Genomic DNA, 13,148 nt, shown 5'->3' with positions numbered 1-13,148 from the left:
TAGGGGCCGGGGTCCGGAATGCCAGGAAGCGGCAGGACCCGAAATGAAATGGGAATGACCCAACAGGTAAGTCTTAGAAGGAAACTGAGCTTTTCCTATTCCCTTCCTTCTCTCGCCTTGTGTTCTTGTCTTTTTCTCTCTAGGCTCTGGGAAGTGGCTGCGGATCTGGATGATCGCTGCTGAAGATGGAGGTGCCCAGGAAAGGTGAGTGAAATGCAGTGCTGCAGCGATCGAAGCGAAATGCTTTTAAAATGATGTCTTCCCTTTCAGGATCGTCGGTGTGAAGTCTCCGTGATACAGCTTTAGCAGGTAAGGTCTTCTTTCTCTCCAATTCTCTCTTAGCAGGTGACCCAGGATGCTGACAGGCGTGGCTGAAGTCCAGATGCAGGAGCTGACACGGTGAGCGTCCAGCTGCGAGGAGCAGAACAACGCGAAGCGTGAGTTGCTGATCGGGCGTGGTTTAAATAGCTTTGGTAGGAAGAAGTTCCAGGTATGTATCCTTCCACCGGCATGTTAGACGGTAAATCCAGTTTAAAGGCCACGGGATTGATTATAGCCTTGATGGGATAAGGTCCTATGAATCTGGGATTGAAGGTTCGCGGGCCCTTGAGGGGTAAATGTTTTGTTGCTAGTCATACCTGATCTCCTACTTGGTAAGGAGGAGTTTTACTTCGGTGCAAATCAGCGTTTTCTTTATACTTTTTCTTGGCTTGCTGTAAATGAGTTGCAGCTTCTTTGAAGGCTTGGGTTATTGCGGAATGCAGATGATTTACTGCGGGCATTTCCAGGGTCAGAGGTGGATCTAGATCAGAGGTCCGAGGATGGTGACCATACAAAGTATAAAAAGGAGTTTGTCCGGTTCCAGAATGCACTGAATTGTTGTAGGCATATTCTGCGATCCAAAGGATGTCTTTCCAATTTAACTCGGATTGGTGTAACATGCACCGAAGATATTGCTCGAGAGTCTGATTGGTTCTCTCGGTTTGTCCGTCGGTCTGGGGGTGGTGGCTGGTGGATAGCCGCACATCTATTTGTGCTAGTTGGCAACACTTCTTCCAAAAATGGGAGATAAATTGACTTCCACGATCCGAGACTAATATGGAAGGGAAACCATGTATGCAAACTATATTCTCCGGAAATTCCTTGGCCAAGGTGGAAGCTGAAGGCAAACCTTTTAAAGGGATAAAGTGGGCCATTTTGGAGAATAGATCCACAATTACAAGGATAGTGTTGTAACCTGCACAAGGAGGCAGGTCAGTTATAAAGTCCATTGACAAGGTGTGCCATGGTGCCAGTGGAATATCCAAGGGTTGGAGTAGGCCGGCTGGCCTTTTCTTTTGACCCTTGTTTTGGGCGCAAATTCCGCAAGACAATACAAAAGACTTTGTCTTTTCTCCAAGAAGGCCACCAGAAGTGGCGTTTGATTTTTTCCTCCGTTTCAGCGATACCCGGGTGTCCTTCCATTAATGATTCATGATGATGGGCAATAACAAGTTCTTGCAATTCTTTACTAGGCAGAAACAACCGCTCCTGGAAGTAGGGTAAGTCATCCTTGACGGTGTAATGAGGACCCTTTTGACTCCATTCCAGTAAGGCTGAAGAGTCTAGAAGTTGTTTTACTTGCGTTTGGATGTCCTCAATAGTTTGCAATGAAGTTAGGCCTAAGATTCTTTGTTCTGGTATGATTGGCACAGGTTCTAAACTCGAATTGGGTTCTTCCATGCCAATCCGGGATAAGGCGTCCGCTTTACCATTCTTGCAGCCAGGGCGATAGGTAATTACAAAATCAAATTCCGCAAAGAATAGAGCCCATCGGAGTTGTCGTGAAGATTGAGCCTTGGCCGTCTTTAAATACTGTAAATTTCTGTGGTCCGTAATTACGGTGATGGTGTGTCTTGCCCCGAGAAGGTAGTGACACCAAGCCTTGAAAGCAGATTTAATAGCCAGTAACTCTTTGTCGGTAATTGCGTAGTTGATTTCAGGAGGAGAAAGTTTCCTGGACCAAAAGGCCACAGGGTGTAGTTGGTTAGTTTCTGGGTCTCTTTGCGACAGGACAGCTCCCATGGCCGAACTGGATGCGTCGGTTTCCACAATGTAAGGGAGATCTGGGAGCGGGTGCTTCAATATAGGTGCAGAGGTGAATTTGGTTTTCAGGTCCTGAAAGGCTTGTTCGGCCTCAAGAGTCCATTCAAAGCGTTTGTTTTTCTTTAGGAGAGCTGTGATGGGTTGGACTGTTCGGGAAAATTCCGGGATGAATCTTCGATAGAAATTGGCGAAGCTGAGCATGCTCTGAACTCCCTTCACGGAGCTAGCAGATGGCCATTTGAGGATGGCGTCCACCTTTCGCGAGTCCATTCGGACTCCTTGAGGTGTCAGGATGAATCCGAGAAACTCCACTTCAGTGGTATGAAAAACGCATTTTTCGAGCTTTGCAAATAGTCTGTGCTGGCACAATTTCTCAAGAACTGCCCTAACATGTTTTCTGTGATCGGATTCTGAAGAGGAGTACACCAGGATGTCGTCAATATAAACAATGACACAGACGTCGATAAGTTCCCGAAGAACATCATTCATAAAGTACTGAAAGGCGGCAGGTGCATTGCACAAACCGAAGGGCATCACCTGATATTCGAAGAGCCCAAATTTGGTGCGGAATGCAGTCTTCCATTCGTCGCCTTCTTTTATATGCACCAGGTGATAAGCTCCTCGGAGATCTAACTTGGTGTACACACAAGCGTCTTTCACCTGGTCGTTAAGCTCAGGGATCAGCGGCAGAGGATAACGATTCTTAAACGTTATTTGATTTAGGGCGCGATAGTCTATACATGTTCTAAGGTCGCCCTCTTTTTTCGGCACGAAGAACAGAGCTGAGGAGACAGGAGACTTGGACGGGCGAATAAAACCATTGGCTAAGTACTGATCTAAATACTGACGCAAATGTAGGTTCTCAGGTTCCGTAAGAGCATAAATCCTACTACAAGGTAGTTGAGCATTGGGTACCAGATCGATTTGGCAATCATAAGACCGATGGGGAGGTAACGTGTTAGCCTGTTCCTTCTGAAAAACGTCTTGGAATTCTTGGTATTCTGACGGTAGCTGTACAGGGGTGGAAGTTGCTGAGGCTAGACCCATAACTGGATTTCTTGGGTAACAAGTTGGTTCACAATCAGGAAAACTTATCTTCTTTGCTCGCCAGTCAATTCTGGGATTATGTGTTTCTAACCAAGGAATTCCAAGAATTACTTGAAATTGTGGGGCCTTGATCACATCAAACACGATTGCTTCCCGATGTCCATCCTGACCCACCAGTGTCATTTCAACAGTGGAATGCGTTACAGGCCCTGAGGCTATTTCGGTTCCATCTACTGTAGTAATGACATCTTGGGTTACTTTCGGGCGGAGAGGGAGCTTAATCCTGGAAGCCAATTCACGGCCTATGTAATTTCCAATAGCTCCACTGTCGATGTATGCTTTTATAGCATGAAACAGCTGAGGCTGTTTTGGATCCACGAGCACCATTGGCATGACAAAATGCGAGGTCAAAGAGTTTGTTTTCAAGCTCGGCAAGCGGACCCCTACGCTTGTGGGGCTAGGTCGTTTCCCGAATCAGGTGTCAATAAATCGTTATCAGTGGCTCCAACCACCTTCTTAGGTGGTTTGACCGGACAATTTCAAAGAAAGTGACCGGAAGTCCCGCAATACAGGCAAAGTTGCATTTGCCGCCTTCTCTCTCGTTCCTTCTGTGTTAATGGTCCTTTAACACCGCTGATTTGCATAGGTTCGGATACGTCGGTACTCTTGGAGTTAGTGTGGGTTTTGATCGGTACTCTGGTTTCGTACTTGAACCGATCTGCTTTTCTATTTTGAAGTCTGTGATCAAGTTGAACCACCAAGTCTATGTAGTCTGCGCAGACCTGGGGTGGATCTACTATCTGAGCTAGAACATCCTTAAGCTCTCCGCGCAGGCCTCGATGAAACAATGTGATCCTTTTGTTTTCTGGCCATCCAGTTTCCACAACTAGTCTATTAAAGGTGGCAACGTAGGACAGAAGATCCTGATTACCTTGTCGTAAGGATAGCAGTTCGTTATCAAGGGCCTGTCCTTGAGAGTTTCGAGCAAACAATCTTTCCATGCTGGCCTGGAAACCCTGAAAATTCTGGAGAATGGGATCATCCTGATTTACCAATGGAATAGACCAATCGGCAGCACTGCCACTGACGTAAGATAGTATAAAGGCTACCTTGGTCTGGTCGTTAGGGAAGGCCCCGGGTCTGCATAGAAAGTGTAAACAACATTGGTTCATAAAGACGGCATATTTCTTGGGATCCCCCGCAAAACGTTCAAGCGGGGCCAAAGGCATGTGTCCAGGTAGATTGATTTGTACCGGGTTATTCAAACCCATTGATGTGGAAGTATCTCCGGAATTAGGTAAAGGAGTGTGCCCTGCCTGGGCCTGCAGTAACCTTTTGGCCAGGTCATCTGTTCTTTCCTTGGATAGGATCAGTTCTCTTTTGAGAGCGTTAGTCTCCTGGCGGGCTGAGTGCACTTCTGCCCGTAATTCCCCCAAAAGCTGGGCCAGCTGATCTGTCTCGGAAGTCTCCATAGCGCCCGGGTGGGAGATTGTGGGTAGGCTTCGCGTTCTGTCACGCTCACCTGATTCCCACGGAGGCGCAGGTCTGGCTTCGTGTGCTGATGCTTCTTCTATGGTGAAGCGCAGGACTCTGAAGATGGACTCACTGGCTCGCAGGAATATTCCCCTGTGCGTGAAAAGGGAGTATTACCTACTGACGGAATAATGCTCAAGCCTCCCACTCCCTTCCAACCCTCCACGATACCCTTCCTCGATTCCCCGTGAAGTCTCACCTTAGGGTCTGGAAGGATGAGTTCTCCATCTTGCTTCTGATGCAGGGGCGCGTTGAAACCCAGTTACTTCACTGGATTGAGGTTTGATGGGAGTTCAAATAAGCTTGACTATTCAGGTAAGGCGCTGTAAGAGTTCTGTAGCAAGTTCAAAAGTTCAAGCTTAATAATAATGTTCATTGTCTTATTGCAGCAAGCGCTAACGCTTATGTCTTTTTCCCCTTAGGGGCCGGGGTTCGGAATGCCGGAGATATGGCGCCGACCCGAAGTGAAACGTGCAGTTCCAGTAAATGGCAGGTAAGTTCTGGATGAGCGTTCGGGTAATGTCTTTGCATTCGCTCATTCAATGTCTGTCTTTTTTCCCCATAGGGGCCGGGGTCCGGAATGCCAGGAAGCGGCAGGACCCGAAATGAAATGGGAATGACCCAACAGGTAAGTCTTAGAAGGAAACTGAGCTTTTCCTATTCCCTTCCTTCTCTCACCTTGTGTTCTTGTCTTTTTCTCTCTAGGCTCTGGGAAGTGGCTGCGGATCCGGATGATCGCTGCTGAAGATGGAGGTGCCCAGGAAAGGTGAGTGAAATGCAGCGCTGCAGCGATCGAAGCGAAATGCTTTTAAAAATGATGTCTTCCCTTTCAGGATTGTCGGTGTGAAGTCTCCGTGATACAGCTTTAGCAGGTAAGGTCTTCTTTCTCTCCAATTCTCTCTTAGCAGGTGACCCAGGATGCTGACAGGCGTGGCTGAAGTCCAGATGCAGGAGCTGACACGGTGAGCGTCCAGCTGCGAGGAGCAGAACAACGCGAAGCGTGAGTTGCTGATCGGGCGTGGTTTAAATAGCTTTGGAAGAAGAAGTTCCAGGTATGTATCCTTCCACCGATCAGGTATGTATCCTTCCCCGACCACACCCAGGGGAAAGTAGGTCCACAGGTAAAGTAGTTCCAGTCAGGCCTCAAGAGGGCCTGGATGTAGCAGCATGGTCTGCATCAGGTAAGTGCACCTTAAAACACTTGAACACATGTCTAGCTTTATGAGCCTGGCGCCTAAGGTGCCAGGACAGGGGTCCAACATGAGCTTGGCGCCTAAGGCGCCAGGACTGTGTCCAAAGGGCCCCAGCTTGGGCCCGCTGGCACTTCCCTGGGGGAAATGATGCCTGCCTCTGGGGTTGCTGGGTCGGACCTGGCTCCTTGGAGGTAGGCATCATGACAACTGCTTTGCAGTAGAGCAAGACACTGAAGCATCAGCGTATGCAGGCAGAAAGAAGCAGAGGGGAAGAGAACCCGGATTCTGGTGGTGGCATGACATGGATCCTTCGTGGGGGCAGGCTGCCCCATCCACAGTGCCGACACCACACAGCTGCGAGTGCAGCAACCTGTCCTGGTATCAGAAGTGATACCTGGACACAGAGCAGAGTGAGAGAAGCATGCCGCCGAGAACGAGCTGGCAAAGAAGTGGGAGGGAAAAAATGCTCCAGAGTGACTACAGACCCCAGAGACGTTCCCCTGTAAGGGCAGAGATAACTGGGAGAACGAGTGGACGGGAGTCTGCAGGGGATTCATAATAATTCGAAAGGAAGTCGTCCCAGTGAAATTGATGAATCTCAAAATATAGAATTGAAGAACTTAACTATAATAGTCTGATAAAGAGCATCCCAAGTGGTCCTTAGAAAGAGGTCATTAAAACTGGGATACCAGGGGAAGAGGGGATGAGACCCGGTTATGCAAGAATGTCAGAGTATAATCTGTGACAGAAAATACTACGAAGTAAAGGCAAGAGAATCCTATGAGATAAAAGAAACAGAAAAGGTACATCACCTTGGAGAGAATATCTTGCCAAAATATAGAAGACCAAACAGCCTGGAGCCAAGAACAGACCAAAGTCCAAGAAAGCACTTATGGAGGACAGTACATCAAAATAGAGGAAAAATCTAATATTTTGTGAGATAATTCCAAGACTTGGTACGGATGGTGACCAGAGACTATTTAAAGATTGGATATTGAGAGGAACCCTGAAAGTTAAAGAAGCTCATTACATCATCAGGAGAAGGGAGTCGTTCTCCTGACCTTAGTTTATTGTATTAGTGGTAGAGTCAGTTTGGGTTAGAGTTTGGACTGCAGACTTCGCTATTTTGGACATTTACTGATGAGCACCTTAGTTATTCATATAGATAGGGATTATTATTTAATAAATGTAATTTGGAAATGTCATCACAGTATCCACATCCTTCTGATCTGGCACAGTTCCTTGTATAGGTGATCTGCCTTTGTGGCGTCAGGAAGTCCTATGCACGGTTCCTCTCTAACTCTGCAATAGACCCTCCTGAGAGCAGGTCTCATTTCCCCGGTTTTGTTACGGTACTTGTTTGCAGTTCTTCTCCACTGAACTTTTGAGGTAAGGCTATTTAAGAATATGCGAGTGGTCATGGGGCAGCTTTCAAAGTACACATGCACCTTATTTCTCTGAAAACAATTCAGGCCACGATCATGATCTTCATGGTAACCAGGCCATGTATAACCGTTCAGAGCCAAGGACCCTCAGTGAGATGTGCAAACGAGAGGAACAGCACGTCAGACAAATGTGAAAGCCTTGTATATTGTAGAATCATGGCAGCCAATCAAAAAATGCAAACGAAGGAACATCCCTTGTCTGAAACAAGTAGGAGACTGATGTGGTAACGTTTTCGAGTCGGCAAAATTCCCCTCGCAGTATGACTAAATTGAAAGGGTCTTACTGTAAACACATCTGTTTTGACAAGGACTGAATCTCAAACATTCTTCTCCACAGGACGTTAAGGCTAATGTCCTTGTTTAAGTTTCTGTCTGTAGCAATGTTATGAAGGGACAGCCATTTCTTCATCCACAATAGTGTAAAGATATCCAGTTTCCAGTTACATTATTTCACTACCTGTTTAACAACATACATCATATGAGCCATAATTTCCCTTTGCGACTCATGTTATGGATGTGGGCTGCACAAACCTGTATTATTGAAAATCAGCCACACATCTCATTAAAAAACATTGTCACCACTCTCAAGACAGTAGTTTGTATGTGGCCACAAAGCACTTGAAACATTTGTGCATAAGCGCGTTATAAATGCCATATCATATCACTTGGGGACCCTGCACCATGTTTTACCTCATCCATGAAAGTCTGTTTGTTAACCTCGAGGGTTAAATGACACTGATTCATGGGATGTGTTTTTTTAATTGACTGTTTTGACAGAAATGTGCTCCTTTGGTCTATCAACCAAAGGAGCACTTTCCAGATCTCCTTCTCTCAACCGCCGTCCTTTGGCGGGCTTCTGCACAGAAGCCCTCCTTAGGCACTTGAATGTCTGAGGGGGACAGGATGTGAGGGAGGGGTTTGAGACTCCCTGCACAGGGTCTCCTTGGAGACCTATGTTGCACTCTGTTTGATTGGCTAGGTGACTGTGCCGCCAGGACAGCCACCCTGCTGTTTGATTGATAGCCAGGCTGGGTGAATGGGGGAAAACTGCATAAAAAGCAGGTGTCTGGGACTGGAAGGCAGAGTCGCCACTGGATCGAGAGAACCTCAAAGAAGAGGACACTATCACGACTGAACCTCCTGGTGAAGCCCTGCTGTGGGTCCGAATCTCCAAACTTCGACGACAGAGAAGATCTGCAAGGAATCTTCTTCCCTTGAACCTCCTTCCTCTGGTCGAATTTGATGTGCACAGCTACAGTGAACCGGATAGCCAGGAAGACCGGACCCTGCTTGGGTTTTTAAGGCTAGCACCTTTTATTCATCGCTTTGCTCTGCTGATGGTCTCTTCCCTGGACAGTGCAGGACCCTCCAGTCTTCCTCCTTCATGTCAGTCCGACAGTCGCTTCAGGAACCTTGAGCCTGCAGGATCTGCCAGTAACTTCTGCCTCAGCTACAACATTCTTCTTCTATTAAGGTACTGTTCAAACCCGGTCGTTCGTTCCGTCCGACCACAGTGAAAGTGTTTTAAATCTTTCCCCAATTCGAGGGCTTGTCCTTCTCTACTCTTAAGTAACTTTTCTTCCGACCAACTTCGTTTCGAGCTCTTGGCAAAACTTAAACTGCGATCTACTCTGAACTGTGTGATCTTCTGCAAAGACTCTGAACCATAGACATTGGCCCAGGCCTATTGATTTGAATCCTCGTTGTAGTAAGCCTTTTTTTGATTGCCCTGCCTACTTACTTGTTGGTGCTGCTTAATTTTGTATAACCTTGACTTTCCCTCCCTTTTAAATTACTGGAGTGCCATTTTGCTCACACTTCATTTTGAGCTTAACTTGTCCAGAATTCATTGGGTGTTGTGTAGTATATTAAGATTGGGATTTTCTGCTGCTTTACTTTAGTGATCTGTTTTACAAATTATGTGTAAATAAATGTATACTATTTTACTCAGAAACCTTAGTCAGTGTTTGCTTGAACCATAGTAACTGCTGTCCTTTTGATACTGCCCACTTTACTCTTGAGATAAGTCTGTCTGCTCAGCCATCGCTACCACTTTACTGTGTAGTACAGGCTTGTACCAAAGGTGAATTTGTACCGTCACTTGTAGTCTTAATTGTGTGTGGTGTTCCCAAAGGGTACTACATATGATTCTGCATAACACTCTCCAACTCCCAGCTGCTGCAACTCGCACACATTTTACCCAATCTCTGAGTTTATATGGGTCTTCTGAAGTCCTATTCCTTCTTTTGCATTTTTTAATTTGCTGCTCTTGGGCCTATAACTTGTGCCCCAGGCCATTACCACCTGATCCGGTTTAATTGCTATAGTATTGCGCAACCTTGCATGGGGGTAGCTTCAGGCGTCGTACTTCTCCGGCTGTCAGCAGACTTATGTATAAAATACATTATTTAAATATTCCTAATACACTGAGCAGTAAACAAACAAAATAGACCCATATCAGCCTGATCAAAATAAATCAGTACCGTTCTCCAACCCTTCGTTCAATATCAGCATCTGCATAATCTTTCCCCTCACAAGGTCTTAATCCATTTGATGGCAGGGGAATATTTGACTCAATAAACAAACTACTTCAGACTATGTAAAAAAAAGTAGGTCTTGTTGAATTGGAACCTCAATTTCACTGGAAATAACATTGCATACGTAATAGATCTTTCACGTAACTTTTCAACTCCAACATTAGATCTAAGTTCTGCTTGCACCACTGTAAAGAAATCAGGATACAATTGGACTCTATTGAACCCATACTGCTGTTGGCTCTTTTCTCTCACAATGTGTCGAAGCTTATGTCTGTAATTGGACATGTGGGTGATATTTGGTCACGGGGTCGCTCCTGGTTTGAGCGTTGGTGTATTGATCAATGAACACGCTCAACCACAAAGGGAGGAGCAACGTAGCTGGACTATCCAAGATTATCAGAAGCAGTTCCTCACCTAATTTTTCTATAGGGCCCTAAACTGCATTCTTCGCAATTCCAATAATGTGATTATTGTTACAACATGATCGTGATTAGAAGTCCTCGCTTTTTGCCTTGACATGTTTAATGTCTTTAGTTAAAACAGACACTGCCATTTTAAAATGACCAATATATTCTTCTGCACTGCTAATCCTGTTCTCAGCCTCTAAGATCCTAGCTCCTTCTTTCTTGAGATTAGCCTTTGGTGAGTTTACATCAGGGGTGCCACGAAGAAAAACCCTGGCCCCCACCACCAGCACATTCAGTTATGTGTGTTTATTTTGGTGTGCCACCCCAAGATTTCCAGTTTGGCCACCACTATAAAAAATGGCTGGGAGCGCCACTGGCTTGCATTGGCAGCAATGTCATGCAATTTAGCATTTGCAGACGAAAACCCCATTCACATACTGCCAAGAACATGTAGATCTGTGTGTTCTCGGTTAACAAACACAATTAGTAATGTTGCCTTCAATTTACGACTTACAAGTCATCTTATTAAACACGCCCATACTGCCTTGTTTTTTTCATATTCGCTCTTGTCATTATAAAGAATAGTTACTCACTTAGGCGTCTCTGTACCAGGCCCCCATGGTATACCAACAGCTGCTCCATGGCCTGGGGAACTCGCACAGACCATGGTATGAAGTTTCCAGAGCAACGTAAAACACTAGGAAGGGTTTGAACAGACTTCCAAATTCAAAAGATTCACAGAGGTAAGTCTCTGAACACGTTGCAAGGGGTGCATACATTGGCAGTGGCACAGGCCCCCCAGGGCAGCACAGCACACTTTTATTATCAGCATATTTACTTAGCACAGGCCTAGCTTCAGGAAGCAATAGAGCGCTTTCCAATCATAGGGGGAAGACCCCGGTGAGGGAAGCAGATAAACAAGGGAACAGGGAGCACACAAGCAAGGTCCATCTCAGCTAGCCCAATCATTGCAACACAGTCCTATCCCTCTTTGATGCGCGATCCGCTCTTCGCCACCTCATCAGTGGTCGGTGTGACAGTGCCAAGCGCTGTGGATGGAAGAGGGCCATGCGGCAACTAAACAAAAGGGCTACACTCGCACAAGTCTTACACAGATGAGAAGGGGCACACCCTCCAAAAATCCCACACCAAATGTCCCAGAGATTTGCCAACAGCTGGCCCGCACACGGCTCTCCACTAGCTAAGAGGTTTAGCTGGAATAAACTCACGTAAACACATGACCATTTACAGCACAATAAGTGACTGTTAAACCGAATAACAGAGCCTCAAGAGAAAGCAGCCATCTTTCTTGGCTGCTCAGCAGCATCCCCCAAGTTAATGTTATGTTTAGGTCTGGCAGTAGGACCTTTAGCTCTCTTCCAGAATTCTTCCAGAGGCATTTTAGAGGGACTGTGGCAATGTAGAAGTTGTTATTGATTGGTTGATTGCATCATGCCCCCACTTTATTTTGTCTTTTTTTTAATGCTGTGAAAACCATAATTGTGAAGTATGTTGCATGTACACAATGGTATATTGTCTGTCATATTTGTAGTGTGTTGTCATTTCTTTTTGCATAGGTTTAATGAGTTATTTGAAGCGGGTCAATATGAATCTGCATCTGTTCATGCCGCAAACTGCCCACGAGAGATCCTGAGGAACATGCACACAATGGAGCGATTTAAGGGTATGCAACTTAGTTAATCACATTTTCTACTAAAAATGCAAATGTTGGGGTGCACCAGAGGGGGGAATTTCATTCAGATGTGTTATTGTACTAAATCATGTGTAATGCTGCAACCTAAGGAAAAAAGGTTTAAATAAAAGTAATAAAAAATGCTAATGTTGATGTAGCATGTTTTAATCGGGCGACAACACATTTACAGGAATATTTCACACACCCCAAATCAGGCGCGCACAATTTATGCATTCAATAAAGTTCTTTTTATGAACCTCGGACTCCCCAATTGATCAATATTGATTCTCTACACCCTCCCTTCCCTATCGGGATAAGGGAATCCTGAGATCAACAGTTACTACACTGCGGAATGATCAATAGGCTTATAAATTCAGTTTTCACTACTGCATTTCTTTACTTGGATACTTTTTTTTAGAAACATACCTATCACCATCCGTATGTTTGGTTACCCTGAGCGTATACTCACCATGGATTAAAAATTGTATGAGAGTTCAGGATAAAGCTTTCATTTGGATAAAACAAAGTTAAATCTATCCACATTCAATTACATTATTTCTTTTGTTATGTACACAGGCAGATCTATTTTGGCTAAAAAAATGTCTTCTGTGCGTGGGCATTACAGAGGGGAGTAGTTAGGGGATCAACCCATAAACACAACATCAGGCCTTCTGTCTACCAATCCGATCCAGACGCGAACGCTGAACGCCGGGAGTAGATCTTGCTCGAGAGGCAGCCCGCAGCAATCACGCCAGAACCCACGCCGGGCGTGTACTGCATACCTGCTGGGCCACAGATTCTGGAGCAAGCCATTACAGGATACCACGGGCTACGTCTATCCAGCCAAAAGAATCTGGAGAGCATCCCACAACCACACGGGCTCTCAATTCATCTCGGGCCCTATGAGTTTGTCCATTTTGTCCAGCATTAAGCCTCTTTGTGACCTAGATCCGAGTACTTGGGATACAACAGCACCGGCAGGGTCGTCCACATGGAGCCCTGATGAAGGCGGACGCAGCTTTACTGCAACACCGCCGAAACGTGAAGCTAACTGGGAACACGTGATTAACCCTGTTCCCGTTACCATAGACTGTGCTAAAACAGTCTCTGCCATGTTGGCAAAGATATCTTTCATTCCATGACCCTAGAACATTCAATGTTCCACCAAAGTTGTCTTATACAGAAAGTTTACTGTTTAAATATTTACT

At 45.7% G+C, this 13,148-nt stretch overlaps 1 protein-coding gene across 2 annotated transcripts in view; it reads left to right on the top strand.

Moving 5' to 3' along the window:
- Positions 1 to 13,148, top strand: part of CLHC1 (clathrin heavy chain linker domain containing 1) — a 660,301-nt gene that overhangs the window by 494,204 nt on the left and 152,949 nt on the right. For both annotated transcript variants that reach the window (XM_069608240.1, XM_069608241.1), the window contains one exon: positions 11,825 to 11,931. In XM_069608240.1, the coding sequence (XP_069464341.1) occupies positions 11,825 to 11,931 (107 nt within the window). The remainder of the gene's footprint in view (positions 1 to 11,824; positions 11,932 to 13,148) is intronic.

This window comes from Ambystoma mexicanum, chromosome 4q (assembly GCF_040938575.1).
Source record: "Ambystoma mexicanum isolate Mex_15411 chromosome 4q, UKY_AmexF1_1, whole genome shotgun sequence".
NCBI lineage: Eukaryota > Metazoa > Chordata > Amphibia > Caudata > Ambystomatidae > Ambystoma > Ambystoma mexicanum.
Note: the sequence above shows the minus strand (reverse complement) of the source record. Positions and strands in the feature narration are given on the sequence as shown.